The sequence below is a fragment of the Gossypium arboreum genome, chromosome 1 (assembly GCF_025698485.1).
Source record: "Gossypium arboreum isolate Shixiya-1 chromosome 1, ASM2569848v2, whole genome shotgun sequence".
In the NCBI taxonomy this organism is placed as follows: domain Eukaryota; kingdom Viridiplantae; phylum Streptophyta; class Magnoliopsida; order Malvales; family Malvaceae; genus Gossypium; species Gossypium arboreum.
Window position 1 is genome coordinate 33,513,720 of NC_069070.1, and position 14,402 is coordinate 33,528,121.

Consider the following 14,402-nt stretch of genomic DNA (forward strand, 5'->3'; position numbering starts at 1 on the left):
TGGGAAAACTCAGTGTATCTGAAACCCATCCAAAGCCCAATTCAGCTCGAGCCCATTGGGCCTAAGCCTATTCAGATAACAAGACACAGAGGCGAAGCCCTTTCCGAATCTGATAGCAAGGCCTTAGCCCTTTTTACATAACAGTGTGGCCCATAGGCCCGTTCGATAATATGAGTAACAACGGTAATAATGAATGCAAGCCCATCGGGAGACTACTCAACCCACCAACCGCTACTGCGCCCGCACCAACCCTACACACCATGTAGGGAATATCTCAACCCACCCAAACACTACACACACAGCTTAAAGCACGCACTCAAATTCGATCGATTGAGGCAAAGCCTCAAGATCGTGGATGAACCACTTTCGATACTTCCTCCATTAATACCCCAATCCCATGCAGCAGATATTAATAAATGCATATCATGCAAAATACTGTAGTAATCAATGAAGCGAGTTCACCAATTTAAAACCCTAGGGGTATATCGGTAATTTTGCTCTTTAGGGGTAATTTGGTAATTTTGCTCTTTAGGGTAATTTCGTGATCTCACGCTCTTGCACAAGCTAATTCAGTAATTTTATCAGTTTTATGCAATTTGATTCCACCATCTACCTAACGAGCTAATTTGCCCATCTCGTACCCATATTGGTCCAGTAAGCCCATTGGGCCCGTTTTGGCCCATCGAGCCCTTTTTCCGAAATACGCTAAAACGTCATGCGAACGTGCTTACCACCTTGCGGTGCAGATCTAACAATTACTCTATGCCTTGAGAGCATTCGCATACTCACATGACCATGAAATGTGGAATTTGGCATTTCGGCTTTTCGAATTGAACTAAGAAAGGGTGTTAAATTTACACACCGATTTGCGACGATCGCTTTGAGATCCCTTCGATGTCCTACAATTTATTAGCACAGTTCTTATTTACAAACTATAATCACTAAACCCCAAAACTTACTTATCCATGATCGAACCATATCCCTAAAAACCTTTGAAACCTTACCTTTTGCCAAAATCGATAGTTAGCTCGAATCCGATTGCTCCAATGAACCACGCCTTAGATTCAACGCTTAAGAAGACTCTAGTCACCGAAAGAAAACATCGTTAAAGACCCTTAGAGCCATATGCCCAAATCGATGACCTCCCTAGATTTTAGGGACTTGACTTTTCGAAGTTGTAAAATAAGACTAGATCTGAAGTGATGAGCACTTACCACTTGTTCCTCTTTGATTTCTCGCAGATCGATGTAGATTTATCCTCTAAATGATGGTAGAACTCGAATCTAGAAGATCTGAAGTTTCGGCTATAAGTCCCTAAATCTATGGTATTTCGACTTTTTAGGTGATGAAGAAGATGATGGTTTGAGGCTATAACCTTGGAGTAACGATGCCGACAGATATTAAGGGTTTAGAGAAGATGAATGTTGATCACAAGGAACAAAAATCTGAAGGATTTGGCTTTGGAGAAATCGGCACAAGTAGTGAGTTTTCGAGATTTCGACCTTTTAATGGCGATTGGTGATGAAGGTTTAATGGAAGATGGGATCGACAAAGAAGGTGAATAAGATGGTCGAAGGTTTGCTAGAAGGAGAAGCATAAAGGAAGAAAACATGGAGGAAAAGAAGAAGAAAATTCGCACAATGAGAAATATACTTGTGTTTTCGGCTTTGTGAGAATTCGAAAAGATGAAAGAAAGCTTTCGGTGGCTAACCTAATTCTCTAAGATAGAAAAGAAAAGAACCTAACCCTAATATTAAATTAGAGCAATCGGCCCATCTCCTAAGGCCCTTGTAGAAATTTACTTGTGTGATCACATGGCTAGTACATGCCTAAAAATTAAAAGAAAAACAATATGCCTACCTTACAACTTGAACCTGGACCTCCAATTCCTTCCCAGCGCCACTTTTTAGGAACTTAGTGGCGTCACCTTGCCACTTTACCAAGGCCTTATTTGTGTCATAACTTACGCAGTTCTTCTTAAAAGCCCACTTAACCAAATCTCCTATTCACTTAAAAATCCCACCTTGATATTTTACCGTGTTTAGCTTAGTCTTGGGCCTTCTAAAGGTCTACTAACACATTTAAACATAATTCTAATATTTAGAACATGAAAATTTCAAGATTTACTAAAATCACAAAACCCAAAAAAATCCGAAAATCGGTGTTACAACTAATATTTTTTTTCCTTTCCAATAATAATAATAATTTTATAAATATATCTAATAATAAAATTTCAAATATCAATAATACAAGTAAATAATAATAATTTTCATAAAATTTTCAAACATACATACGATAATATTTTTCTAATAATAATAATTTTATCTCATAATACTAATTAAAATTTCATAAAAATTTAAAATATCCGTAATAATAAATACAGTAAAAATTTTCTAGTGGTAATTTAATAAAATAAAATTTTTTCGAAACGATAATATTTAAAACTTCCTAATTATTCAGGTTTTCTTCTATTCGAATCCCAGACTCAAAACCCAACTCTTCTAGGCCCCAAATTCAGGATGTTACACTGAGAGTTAACATTAACAAACCTAACTCATATATGTTGTCATTCCAAGCACACATGTACCCATACAGATATGGATTAATCAGAGAATTTCATTAAAATGCTAATTAATCCAACGAACAAACATAGACTTAGAAGTGTGAATTATACAAAAATCAGAAATCCCGTCCAACCAACCAAACACCACTTCGACCACCCAGCACACCACATATGAACTATATGAAGCCCAACCAACCCTACACACCACATAGGACCTTAAAAGGCCCATCCAACCTTACACACCATACCGCTAAAGTATCAATATGCAGCTGAGGTAGCATATGTATAGTACATTACAGTAAACCGTTGTACACATATGTTGCAGTTAAAACTGCCAAATCAGATCAGACTTCCTTCTCTTCACAACCAAACCCAAAATTTTATGCAAATGTATATATGCGAACAGATCAATAACAGACTTACAAAAACAATGTACACAACTTACAAATAATCATACATCAGTCAAATAGGATTAAAGGTACACATATTCAATCGACCAGATTCAAAATAAGTTATAACGGTACTTAATTACTAGGTAAGATCACTTAACATTTAATCAAACCATTAAATTAGTTTTACGAAAAAAAGTAACGCATAAGTCCAGGCCAAAACAGAGTCCCAACCACCCTTACTGTAACACCCCTAGCCCGAATCCAACACCGAAACAGTGCTCGAGGCATTACCGGAACTTTACACTTTCAATATACTAACTTGGATCACAAAATTTCATTTGAATTTAAAACCTTTCAATCATGAACATTTTGTCCATTGTATAGGCCTTCGAGATCTATAACATATCGGAAAGCAATGCGGGACAAATACGGGCATGTTCGATTTACCTTGGGCTCTTTAGAAAATTTTCCTTAACAAAAAGGGACACACGCCCGTGTAGGTGGGCCGTGTGGACTCACACGCCCGTGTATCTTGGGGCACACCCATGCCCTTCAACCGTGGGCAACACTGACTTATCAACACGGTCATAGAACACACCCGTGCTGCCTGCCCGTGGACGACACTGTCATTTTAACACGGCCATGGCGCACGCCCGTGTGGCCTACCCGTGTACATCCTTAAGCTAAAATTGTAAGTGCAGGGGACAGACGGCCATAGCATACGCCCATGGGAGGGAACTGTGTGTCACACACGGACTAGACACACGCCCGTGTGTCCAACCATGTGGACTTTATTAGGCTATTTTCCAAGCCTTTAGTCACCCCTTTCTACTACTTGTGCCTAGTAGTTATCAAGTTTGAGAGAAAACATAATTTTACTCTTGTAAATAATCTTAATGAAAATAGTTGTATGGAAACCTCGTATCATTAGTTTCATACAAAAAGGTTATTCCCTATCTAGTATTTATGGGTTCTTATGTGATTGTCGCATATTCAAAATTTGGCTCGTTTTTGAACTCATTGCCATTTACAGCAATCCATCATAATAGAGCATAAACAAGCATATAAAGGCAGATCATAGCCTACTTTTAAATATGCCAATTTCCATGGCCTTATACAAAAAGATGAATTCATCTTTACATGCCTTCATTCGAAAATTCAAATGATACATATGACAAAACATTAAGAGCCCTATACATGCCATTAACAAAATAGAAGTGTCCTTTTTACCAAAGCTTGACTAGTTGATAGTGTGTTGCTTCTCCAATCATCTTCCAATCTTTATAAGTCCTTGAGCTCTGTAAAACAGGAAAAAGAGAAGGGGTAAGCATTTTTATGCTTAGTAAGCTCGAATAACCGGAAAGTAAACTTATCGAGTAATTAGTATACATCCATACTTAATTCATGAAATCATCTATTATGAAATGATTTCCTATCACATGCATTCAATCAATGAGTTAGTCACATAATCATGTATCATGTAATTTAACTAGATGAGCTCATCATTCAACATTTCATTTGCATATATATATATGTATCCATGTTAATCTCGTTGAGTTTCTAGGAAATCTTGATAGAATACCCATTATCCGTCAATTCTTATGAATGATCATTTCACATTTATGCACTCCCGCGAACCCCACATCATATGGCAGGATTACCAGTCCAGGCTAAATCCCCCATTATATGAACCCGTAAGGTGATGTCGGGATTACCAGTCCAGGCTAAATCCTTTATAACGATAAACACCCCCAGTCCAGGCTAAATTCAAATTCAATTCAGATTACCCATCCGGGCTAAATCCAATGCACATATATTCTTCGGGAGGCTCGATCATTCAAGGAACACCCGTTCGGGCTAGATTCCTTTCCATATTTGAGATCACGGATTACCCGCCCGGGCTAAATCCTTACTACAACACATGCAGGATCTCAATTCACATGTAAAACATGGTTTATCCATCGAATTCCTTATTTAACCTCAATCGAGACAGTTATCAACAAGTCATTAACAAAGAAGCATTTCATGCATTTCATACCATCAATAAATGCAAATATCATGCATTCATAAATCATACAATTATGTATATTAGGGGTTTACTTTAAGTTATCCGAACTTACCTGATATTATTTTCGGGATTGTGTTTCGGTTATTCCGAAACATTGCGTTTACCATGATTGATATTCAAAATTTGTTCCTCGGGGTCTATAATAGCAAAATTAACTCATTAATACCCCAGATTCTACATTTCAAGTTTTATATCTACCCCCGGTCCAAATGACCGTTTTGCCCCTAACTTTCACATCTTTACGATTTAGTCCCTAGGCTCATATAATGAAACACATGCAATTTCTATCTCACCCAAGCCTAACCGAACATTTTTCTCTCTTATGGTAGCCCACATTTTTCATTATTTTCTCATTTCTACCACATATTTACATCTTTTGCAAAATGGTCCCTATAAGGGTCTCTCATGAAAATTAACTAGGAAAAGATGTTTAATACACATTCATCTTTCATATCCCTCCATAATCCATCAAAATATAGGCAACTCATGCATAGGTAAATTTTCAAACATGAACCCTAGCATGAAATATGGGTAGAAATGGAGGGAGCAAGTTACCGGGATTTCAAAAATACAAAGAACATGAAAAACAGGGCTTGGGAGCACTTACTATTGAGCTTGAAAATTGAAGAAACCCTAGCTATGGTGTCCTCCAAATTTCGGCAGCAATGAGAAGAAGACGAGCATATTTTTGCTCTATTTTTCCCTTTTTTTTTCCATTAAAATGCCTAATGACCAAAATGCCCTCATGCCCTTTCTTTAAAATTTTATCCATGCAAGCCCATTTTTGTCCAAAAATTTAAAATTTGGGCAAATTGCTCTCCAAGACCTTCTAATTCATAATCTAAAGCAAATTAATACAAAATGCTTCTAGAATCCAAGTTTTGCAATTTATTCAATTTAGTCCTTAATTCCAATTGAACATCTTATACTTAGAATTTCCTCGTGAAATTTTAACACATGCATATATTCATATTCTAGGCCTCATAGTAACCATAAAATAAATATTTTGATGCCAAATTTGTGGTCCCAAAACTACTATTCCGACTAAGCCCTATTTCAGGATGTTACACTTACTAAGACCTAAACGAGGGTTGGAGCACACAGAAACTCAAATAGGTCAAAATCTGACACAGAACGAAAATTTGCAAAACAGGGCCGTACGGCTATGTGGAAGTGCCTAGGCCGTGTGAGGGTCTAAACGCCTATGTGAAGAAGACACACGCCCGTGTGTTCGGGGGACATAGTCGTGCAAACAACCCGTGTAACTCTTTGTCCAAATTGGCTAAAATGAGGTGTAGAGCAGAAACAACCATGTAGAAGTATCACATGCCTATGTGAAAATCGACTACAATTCCCAAAATCATCCACATGGCTGTGTGGCACTAAAAATTGTCCAAATCCCCAATTTCCCAAATGCACACGACCTTGTGGATCGCCCGTATGGTCATGAAACCACCCTAAAATAGCCTAAAAAATGTGTTTTTGCTTTCGAAACACTTCCCAACCATTGATAATTTAGAAATATACCAAATTATATAGGTTTCTATGCAAAATAACAACAAAACAATACAATGATTTATCAATCTCCGAAACACATAGAATTTGTCAAATTTCGCAAAACCCAAACAGTAATTCGATAATGAAATAGAGGAGTTTTTGAACACACATCTGATTCACAACTATAGCTCCACAACAACCTCAATCCAAACTTCAGACTAACACGCACACCCAAAAATAAAAATCCATCAGAACATGAAATTGCAATACCAATTTTGATAAAAAAAATCAAATCAATCCACTCAAACTACTCTTACTCGAAAAACCCCAGTCGATAGAACTATAAAAAAATAACTAATGACAACCAGAAATAATTAGAGCTAAACTGAAGGTAGAAAGGGAAAGAAGAAAAGTGAGTAGTTAGAGAAAGAAGGAGAGAAAAAACTGACAAAAGAAAATGGAAGAGGGGAACGTGAGAAAATTTTGGCCTCTTTCAAAATAAAAATAATTAAAATAAATAAAAATAAATGAATAAATAAATATTTAGACTTTATAACAAAGCAAACTAAATAAAAAAGTAGTCCCTCAAAACACACTTGAGAATTCAAATTCGGGACCCAAAGGTACACTAACACACAACCAACCACCAGACCAGCAGACCCATTCTGACAGAAAACACAAAAACAAACCCAATTGTCCGATCTAGCCACTGACCCTACCTACAAATCTCAAAACTTCTAACCCCTAAATTTCGGAGTGTTACAAAATCAATTTTTAACAAGAGTATTAAATATAAATCAATAACTCAATCCTCTTTTGATTCATCTGAAATATAATCTTTTCCTCATTTACAATCTTCATATGAGATCCATTATAAATATTTTTTAAAACTAATAGATTTGCCATCACAATATATTAATATATCAGCTCTTCTGGAGCTTTTGACTAATTTTGTACAACAAAATATTGGAATAATATTGGTTTATATTTTCTTTTGTGTTCACTTTGGGGAATGCAATAGATTTACTAGGACGAACTTATAAACGTCCCAAAAAATTCTTTATTTCATAATCACCATCGCAAACATGCGTGGATTTCAAATCAAAACCTATCTATTCATGTTGTTATGATTAGTCTCCAATTATAATAAACTTAATATAATAAATAAATCATGGTAAAATATACCTGAGATACTTTAACATTATCATTGTCATCTTGGCTATTATCACGAGCACTATTACAAGTACTAAAATAACTATGCTTTCATTAGAACATACAACATATAACTTATAGAATCTTATGATGCTCTAATAAATTATTAGTACTTTATAATTCAATCTAAAAGGTATAATCCAATCATTCATCAATAACCAAAAAATTCTCTTTAAAGGGGACTAATATCACAAAAACTTATATTTGGCGTCGACAATTAATATATATTTAAACAATCATTTTAAAAAATATATTATAAAGTTTTATTAGTAAACCTTATGAACCTATCGATATTTAATAATATAACTTAATAATTTGATCAAACTTAAAACAAATAATAATCATACCTTAAAAAAAAATAGAAGCTCCTTACCAATTTAAATTGTGCCCTATAAATCCAAAATCCATGCTGTCAATTTTTTCCCTCAACACTAAGAAGTGTCACCCCGGTTCCTATATTGTTAAGGTGAAGTATGGATAGATGGATAGGTGAACGCCACACCAAGATTGGTGATAAGTTCAAACAAGACGATTGACGCCACTAGCACAAGCCAGATAAGTCTTTTGAAACTTGTACGAGATATGAGAGGAAGCAACCTCACAAGAACAAATGTTCATTAACAGATTTGGCAAAAGTCCCTTTAGAGATCAATTTTTTTCACCATCCAAAGATACAGATTGCAATGTCCATCTTGGTGTTGAGCCTCGTACTGTATATTGAAACCTTCATTCGGAATAATACTCTTTTACCAACTTTAGTAAGAAGTAAAACAAGTTAATTAAAATAATCTCAAATTAATTTAACTTAATTGAAAATTAATCTAGATATAAAACACTAAATAGATAAAATCTTCTTGCAAAGAGTTGCAAACAGTAGCAGGTGAAAGGTAGCAAATAATGGAGAATCAGGGAAGTAAGCACTCAATTTGAATAGCAACTAGCAACAATAAATAGCCATTTGAGGAAGTAAAAGAGTCAACGAAATAGAAAAATAAGAGTAATTTTAGTTGTCGGAGGCTGAATTTTGGTATTATGAATGAGGCTTAATGGTTCACAAAGCTGCCATTGATTTAATCCACAAATAAAATCATTAAAAGAGAATCGTGCTGATAGCATGTTATAAGATAAAAGACAAAGAATAAATAATAAAGAGGATGAGAGAGCAAATAGAGAGCGTATTTTTATTGATCAATCGGAATGTTTACAAAGTTTCTCCAAAGTTTCTATCTATAAGCATAAGAAGTATAAATGAAGTAGAGATCTACTTCTAATCACTATTAGAATATAAAGTACATCAAATCTTATCTTGATCTTGATGGACATCTACTTAATAAAATATTCATAACAAATTTAGCATTTTATATTCTTTTAAAGATTTTTAATTTTTAAATTTTATAAAATTTTGGAAAAAAATATTTTATAAAGATTTTGAATTTGAGAAGATTGTTTTGATTCTTTAATTTTTTGTGAGAAACCAATTTTCACATTTTGAAAAGTATTAGGGAACCAAGGGATATTTACACTAATTTGCTATTCGAGTTATTTGAAGTATTCAAGTTCTAAAATTCAACTTGACTCGAACTTGAAAAACTAAATTACTTATTTGAATTTATTCGAAAAAATTAATAATTCAATTCAATTAACTTGAAGTTTAAAAAATCAAAATTTTGAATTAGATCAAATTTTACACATTCTAATGAATGTGAATTATATATATACTATACTATTATAAATATTTAATTTACTAATAATGAATGTGAATTATATATATACTATACTATTATAAATATTTAATTTACTAACAATTTAATTGCGCAACTAAAATAGAAAAAAAAGGTTAAAAAATTAGGTTCAATTTGGTTGTCATTTTTCATTTTCACAAAAAAAATAAAAAATCAATGTAACACCCCAGATTTGACTAAGACGTTATGGTCGAATCTAGCAAAGTCACATGATAGCGTGCTGAAACTAAGTGGTTACGATAAGGCCGTTTTCGTTTATTTACTCTTATTAATTCCAAAATCGCTTACTTATTTAATCGATTGTTTTATAACATAATTCGTTGCGGAAGTTTTAAAAATAATTTATTTTATGAAAAATTGAGTTAATTAAATAAATCCATCCATTTTAAGAAAACCCCTTTGTTTTAGGGAAAATCGTTTGTTTGTTGAGTTTGTGCAGTTATAAAAACCATGAAAACCACAATAAACTAAAAGTCTAAGGAAAATCCCAAATTACATAAAAAATTTACCCAAAAATAATAGTGAAAATAATATAACCAGAAATCAAAACAAAGAGTTTTATTAACTGTGGTCACCATTGAGTCCTCTGCCACATCGCTCTGTCTAAGCTTGGGGATTACCTGATCACATTAAACAAAATGGATGAGTTTACATAAACTCAGTGTGTAATCCCCACAGAAAACATGCATACAGTCAATTAGCAGCAAACAGCCAAATGTAGTCTGGGGCCTAATCCCATTAGATTTTCAGTAGTAGTTTTGGCCGTAGCCCATTTCAGTTCAGTATCAGATATGCATTATGGCTTTAGCCCATCATAGTAACAGTAATGCAAACAGTAATCAGTAAACAGAGTCTACCCACTAGCCTTTACACACCATCTCTGTCCATCCTTACACTCCATGTTGGGTTTATAACACCCACCCATCCCTACACTCCAAGTCGTACTGAATGTACACATATCAGTAAATTTGCAGCCGAGCTACCAGATAATAGGCTTAGGAGCCTTTCAGTACACTTCCTTTAATCATAATTATCCCTAGCCCATGCAATGCAACATACAGTATGTCATGCTTTTATGCAACTATTAGTCATTCATATATAATTATCAGTGATCATGCATAAATTATCATGCTCATTAGATGCATTGTATTCAATTTGATCACACATTTTGCGGTCTAAGCAATGCTTGTTGACCCTACAGTAGGTTCACAGTCGACTTGGGCGACCAGTGCAACCCTAAGAGACATTTGGCCTACTCGTGTCGCCTACTCGTGTGGGCCCAAACGGTACAATTTGGCCTCTACACGGCCTAGCCCAAAATCTCACATGCCCGTGTGGACTACCCTGTGGGCCCATACACCCGTGTAGCCCACACGACCCAAATCAGTTTAGCTCGTGTGTCACACACGGCCCACCTAGCCATCACACGGTCGTGTCTTGAGTGCACGGCCTGGCCTCGTCGATCACATGCCTCTGTGATGAAACACGGGCAACCACACGGGCAACCACACGCCCGTGTGGTGTCGACAGTAGGTTTTTAGCTTTTATCAAAACCCTATTTTCTGTATTTTTAGGTACACACCTGGTTTCGTTTGAAGCTAAAAATGATCCCCGAGCACTTCAGAACTTATAAATGATAATCCAAAGTCCAATTTCAGTGATACTCACAGAAATTAAATAAAGTTATAACGAGACAAACAACTTTTAATCCCTACTACATTAAAACCCTTATTTTTCTCCCTCAAATACTACTAACATCCCACTACTCGGAGTCCAAATCAACACAACTCTAGCAGAAGTTAAGAGCAAAAATTCTAACCCCTCGCCAACGTTGAGAATCGAACACAGGACCTCCATCACCCAGTACTCCGCTTAACCACCAAACCAACTGGCCTATTCTGACATAATTTTGCAAATAATTAAACTTAAGCCTACTGATCAGAGAGAGGGTTTGATTTAGAAGAAATACCAAAATTTTGCCAAAGACATGGCTTGAACTTGGGACCTCTCACACATACCCAGAACACTTAACCACTGAAGCAGATACACAATTGTGTCACATTTTCAAAATAACAAAAACAAGAATTTTAGGGTGTTACAATTCTCCCCCCTAAAAGAAAATTTCATCCTTGAAATTTACTAAGTTAGAAAATGTGAGGATACTGTTGACGCTTCATATCCTTATGTTCCCACATAGCTTCCTCAGTGCTGTGATTACGCGACAGAACCTTCACCAGTGGAATGGATTTCTTCCTCAGAACCTTAACGTCACGATCCAAAACCTGAACTGGCTCCACCTTAAAGGTCAAGTCTTGCCTATCTTTAAGATCTTCAACAGGGACGATATGTGTAGGATCAGAGTGGTATCGCCTCAGCATCGAGACGTGGAATACGTCATGAATACGGTCTAGCTTTGAAGGTAACTCCAACTGATAAGTGATCGGTCCCACACATTTCAAAATCCGGTGTGGCTTAATAAACCTAATGCTCAACTTGCCCTTACGATCGAACCTCAGAATCTTTTTCTATGGAAAGACCTTGAGAAATATGAATTCCCCACAGAATACTCATTCTTGCGTCTCTTTAGATCCGCATAAGATTTTGTCTCTCTGATGCCTCTTTTAGTTGATCCCAAATCAATCAGACCTTATCCTCAGTCTTAGAAACCAGCTCAGGACCCAGAACACGTCGTTCACCCAACTCAGTCCATCACAAGAGAGTGTGACACTTACGACCATACAGAGCCTCGTAAGGTGCCATCTGAATGCTAGACTAGAAACTGTTATTATAAGCAAACTCCACTAATGACAGATACTCCTCCCAACTACCTCAGAAATCAATAGCACAACTCCTCAACATATCCTCTAGTTTTTGAATCACCCTCTCCGTTTGACCATCAGTCTGAGGATGGAACGCAATACTGAAGTCCAACTTTGAACCCAGAGCCTTATGTAGCTTCTTCCAAAATCGAGACGTGAAGTGAGGATTCGTATCAAAGATTATTAAAATCGGTACCTCGTGTAGTCTCACTATCTCAGAAGTATAGAGCTTCACTAGCTTCTGCAAAGAATAATCTGTCCTAACTGGGATGAAGTGTGTAAACTTGATCAATTGATCCATGATGACCCATAATGAATCCTTCTTAGTGGGTGTTAAAGGTAACCCACTAACGAAATCCATTGTTACTCATTCCCATTTCCATAATGGAATCTTAACCAGTTGTAGCAAACCCGAAGGCAACTGATGTTCAGCCTTAACCTGCAGGTATGTCAGACATATAGCCACAAAATCAGTAACCTCTCGCTTCAATCCTGGCCACCAATACAACTCTCAGAGATATCGGTACATCTTATTTCCACTAGGGTGCATAACATAAATGCTACTATGCGCCTCTCTCAAAATCCACTGCCTTAAATCAGTGTCATTTGGAAAACAGATCTGTCCACGAAAACAAAGCACCCCATCATTATTCAGCCTAAAATCTGTAATACTACCACTGTCTACCCATCGAAACCTAAGACCCAAAGATTCATCTCCAACTGCTTAACCCTAATCTGCTCAATCGAAGTTGGTTTGACTTGCAGTTCAGCCAACAAACTCCTATCGTCGAACAAGCTAAGTGGAGCGAACATCGCTCTCAGATTAGTTATAGCCCTACGGCTCAATGCATCGGCCACCACATTAGCCTTGTTCGGATGATACTCAATGGTACAATCGTAATCCTTAAGCAACTCAACCCGTCTACGCTGCTTAAGATTTAGCTCCTTCTGAGTAAGGAGGTACTTGAGGCTCTTGTGATCGGCGTAGATGATACACTTCTCACCATACAGATGGTGCGTCCAGATTTTTAGAGCAAAAACTACGACAGCCAATTCCAGATTGTGCGTGGTTAGTTCGCCTCATGTTTTTTTAGCTGATGAGGCGTATATGCTACCACCTTACCATCCTACATCAACACACATCCCAAACCGACATGTGATGCATCACTAGAAACCATGAACTCCTTTCTAGGTTCTGGCTGTATCAGAATAGGAGCCTTAGTCAATACAGTCTTGAGCTTTTCGAAGTTCTCCTGCTACGCATTAGACCAGACAAATAGTACACCCTTATGTAGCAGCTTAGTTAAGGGTGCTGCAATAAATGAGAAGCCTTCCACAAACTGCCAATAATAACCTGCCAACCCCAAAAAACCACGGATCTCAAACACATTCTTAGGCTGCTTCCAACCCACTACAGCCTCAATCTTTCGAGGATCGACTCGAATCCCCTCAGCAGACACCACATGTCCCAGAAATGTTACTTCACATAACCGAAACTCGCACTTGTTGGACTTAGCATAAAGATGCTTTTCCTTCAAAATCTGAAGAACAATCCTAAAGTGCTCGTCATGCTTATCCTTAGTACTTCAACAAACCAATATGTCGTCGATGAAAGCTACGACGAATTGATCCAGAGAAGGCTAAAATACCTGGTTCATCAATTTCATGAAGAAATACCAAAATTTTACCAAAGACAAGGCTTGAACTTGAGACCTCTTATGCACACCCAGAACACTTAATCACTGAAGTAGATACACACTTGTGTCACATTTTCAAAATAACAAAAATAAGAATTTTGGGGCGTTACAATCAATTTTTTAATTTTTTTAGAATTGAACTAGGTTTGATAAATAAAAATAAAATGAAAATAAAAAAATATTTTAAATAATTAAAAATATGTTTTTAACTATTTTTCTATAGTAGAAAAATAAGAAATACAATAAAAATTTATATTTATTTGAATTTGAATTATGATACCAAATTTAATATTTGAAAAATTATTGAAAAAATGAATATTTTTGTGATTATATGGATTTGAACCAATGTAGATTCATTTATATTAAAAACCTTTATTTCCATCATTTCCACGTTTACAAAGCATTGATGAAA

The 14,402-nt window shown here is 36.0% G+C and overlaps 1 protein-coding gene across 1 annotated transcript; it reads right to left on the minus strand.

The window, feature by feature from the left end:
* Nucleotides 1-11,618: 11,618 nt before the first annotated feature.
* LOC108468609 (uncharacterized) lies at nt 11,619-12,594 on the minus strand. The gene is made up of 2 exons (XM_017769491.1): nt 12,490-12,594; nt 11,619-11,999 (listed from the first exon to the last, which is right to left on the minus strand). The coding sequence occupies exons 1-2, from the start codon at nt 12,592-12,594 to the stop codon at nt 11,619-11,621; spliced, it is 486 nt and encodes a 161-aa protein (XP_017624980.1).
* Nucleotides 12,595-14,402: the final 1,808 nt, after the last annotated feature.

What these genes read in the sequence shown, in the direction of transcription:
- LOC108468609 (XM_017769491.1), bottom strand. Translation starts at nt 12,594, where the DNA reads ATGGATCAATTGATCAAGTTTACACACTTCATCCCAGTTAGGACAGAT. An exon ending in AGATAGTGAGACTACACGAG is followed by an intron (nt 12,000 to 12,489) that starts GTACCGATTTTA and finishes GTCTTTCCATAG; the next exon opens with AAAAAGATTCTGAGGTTCGA.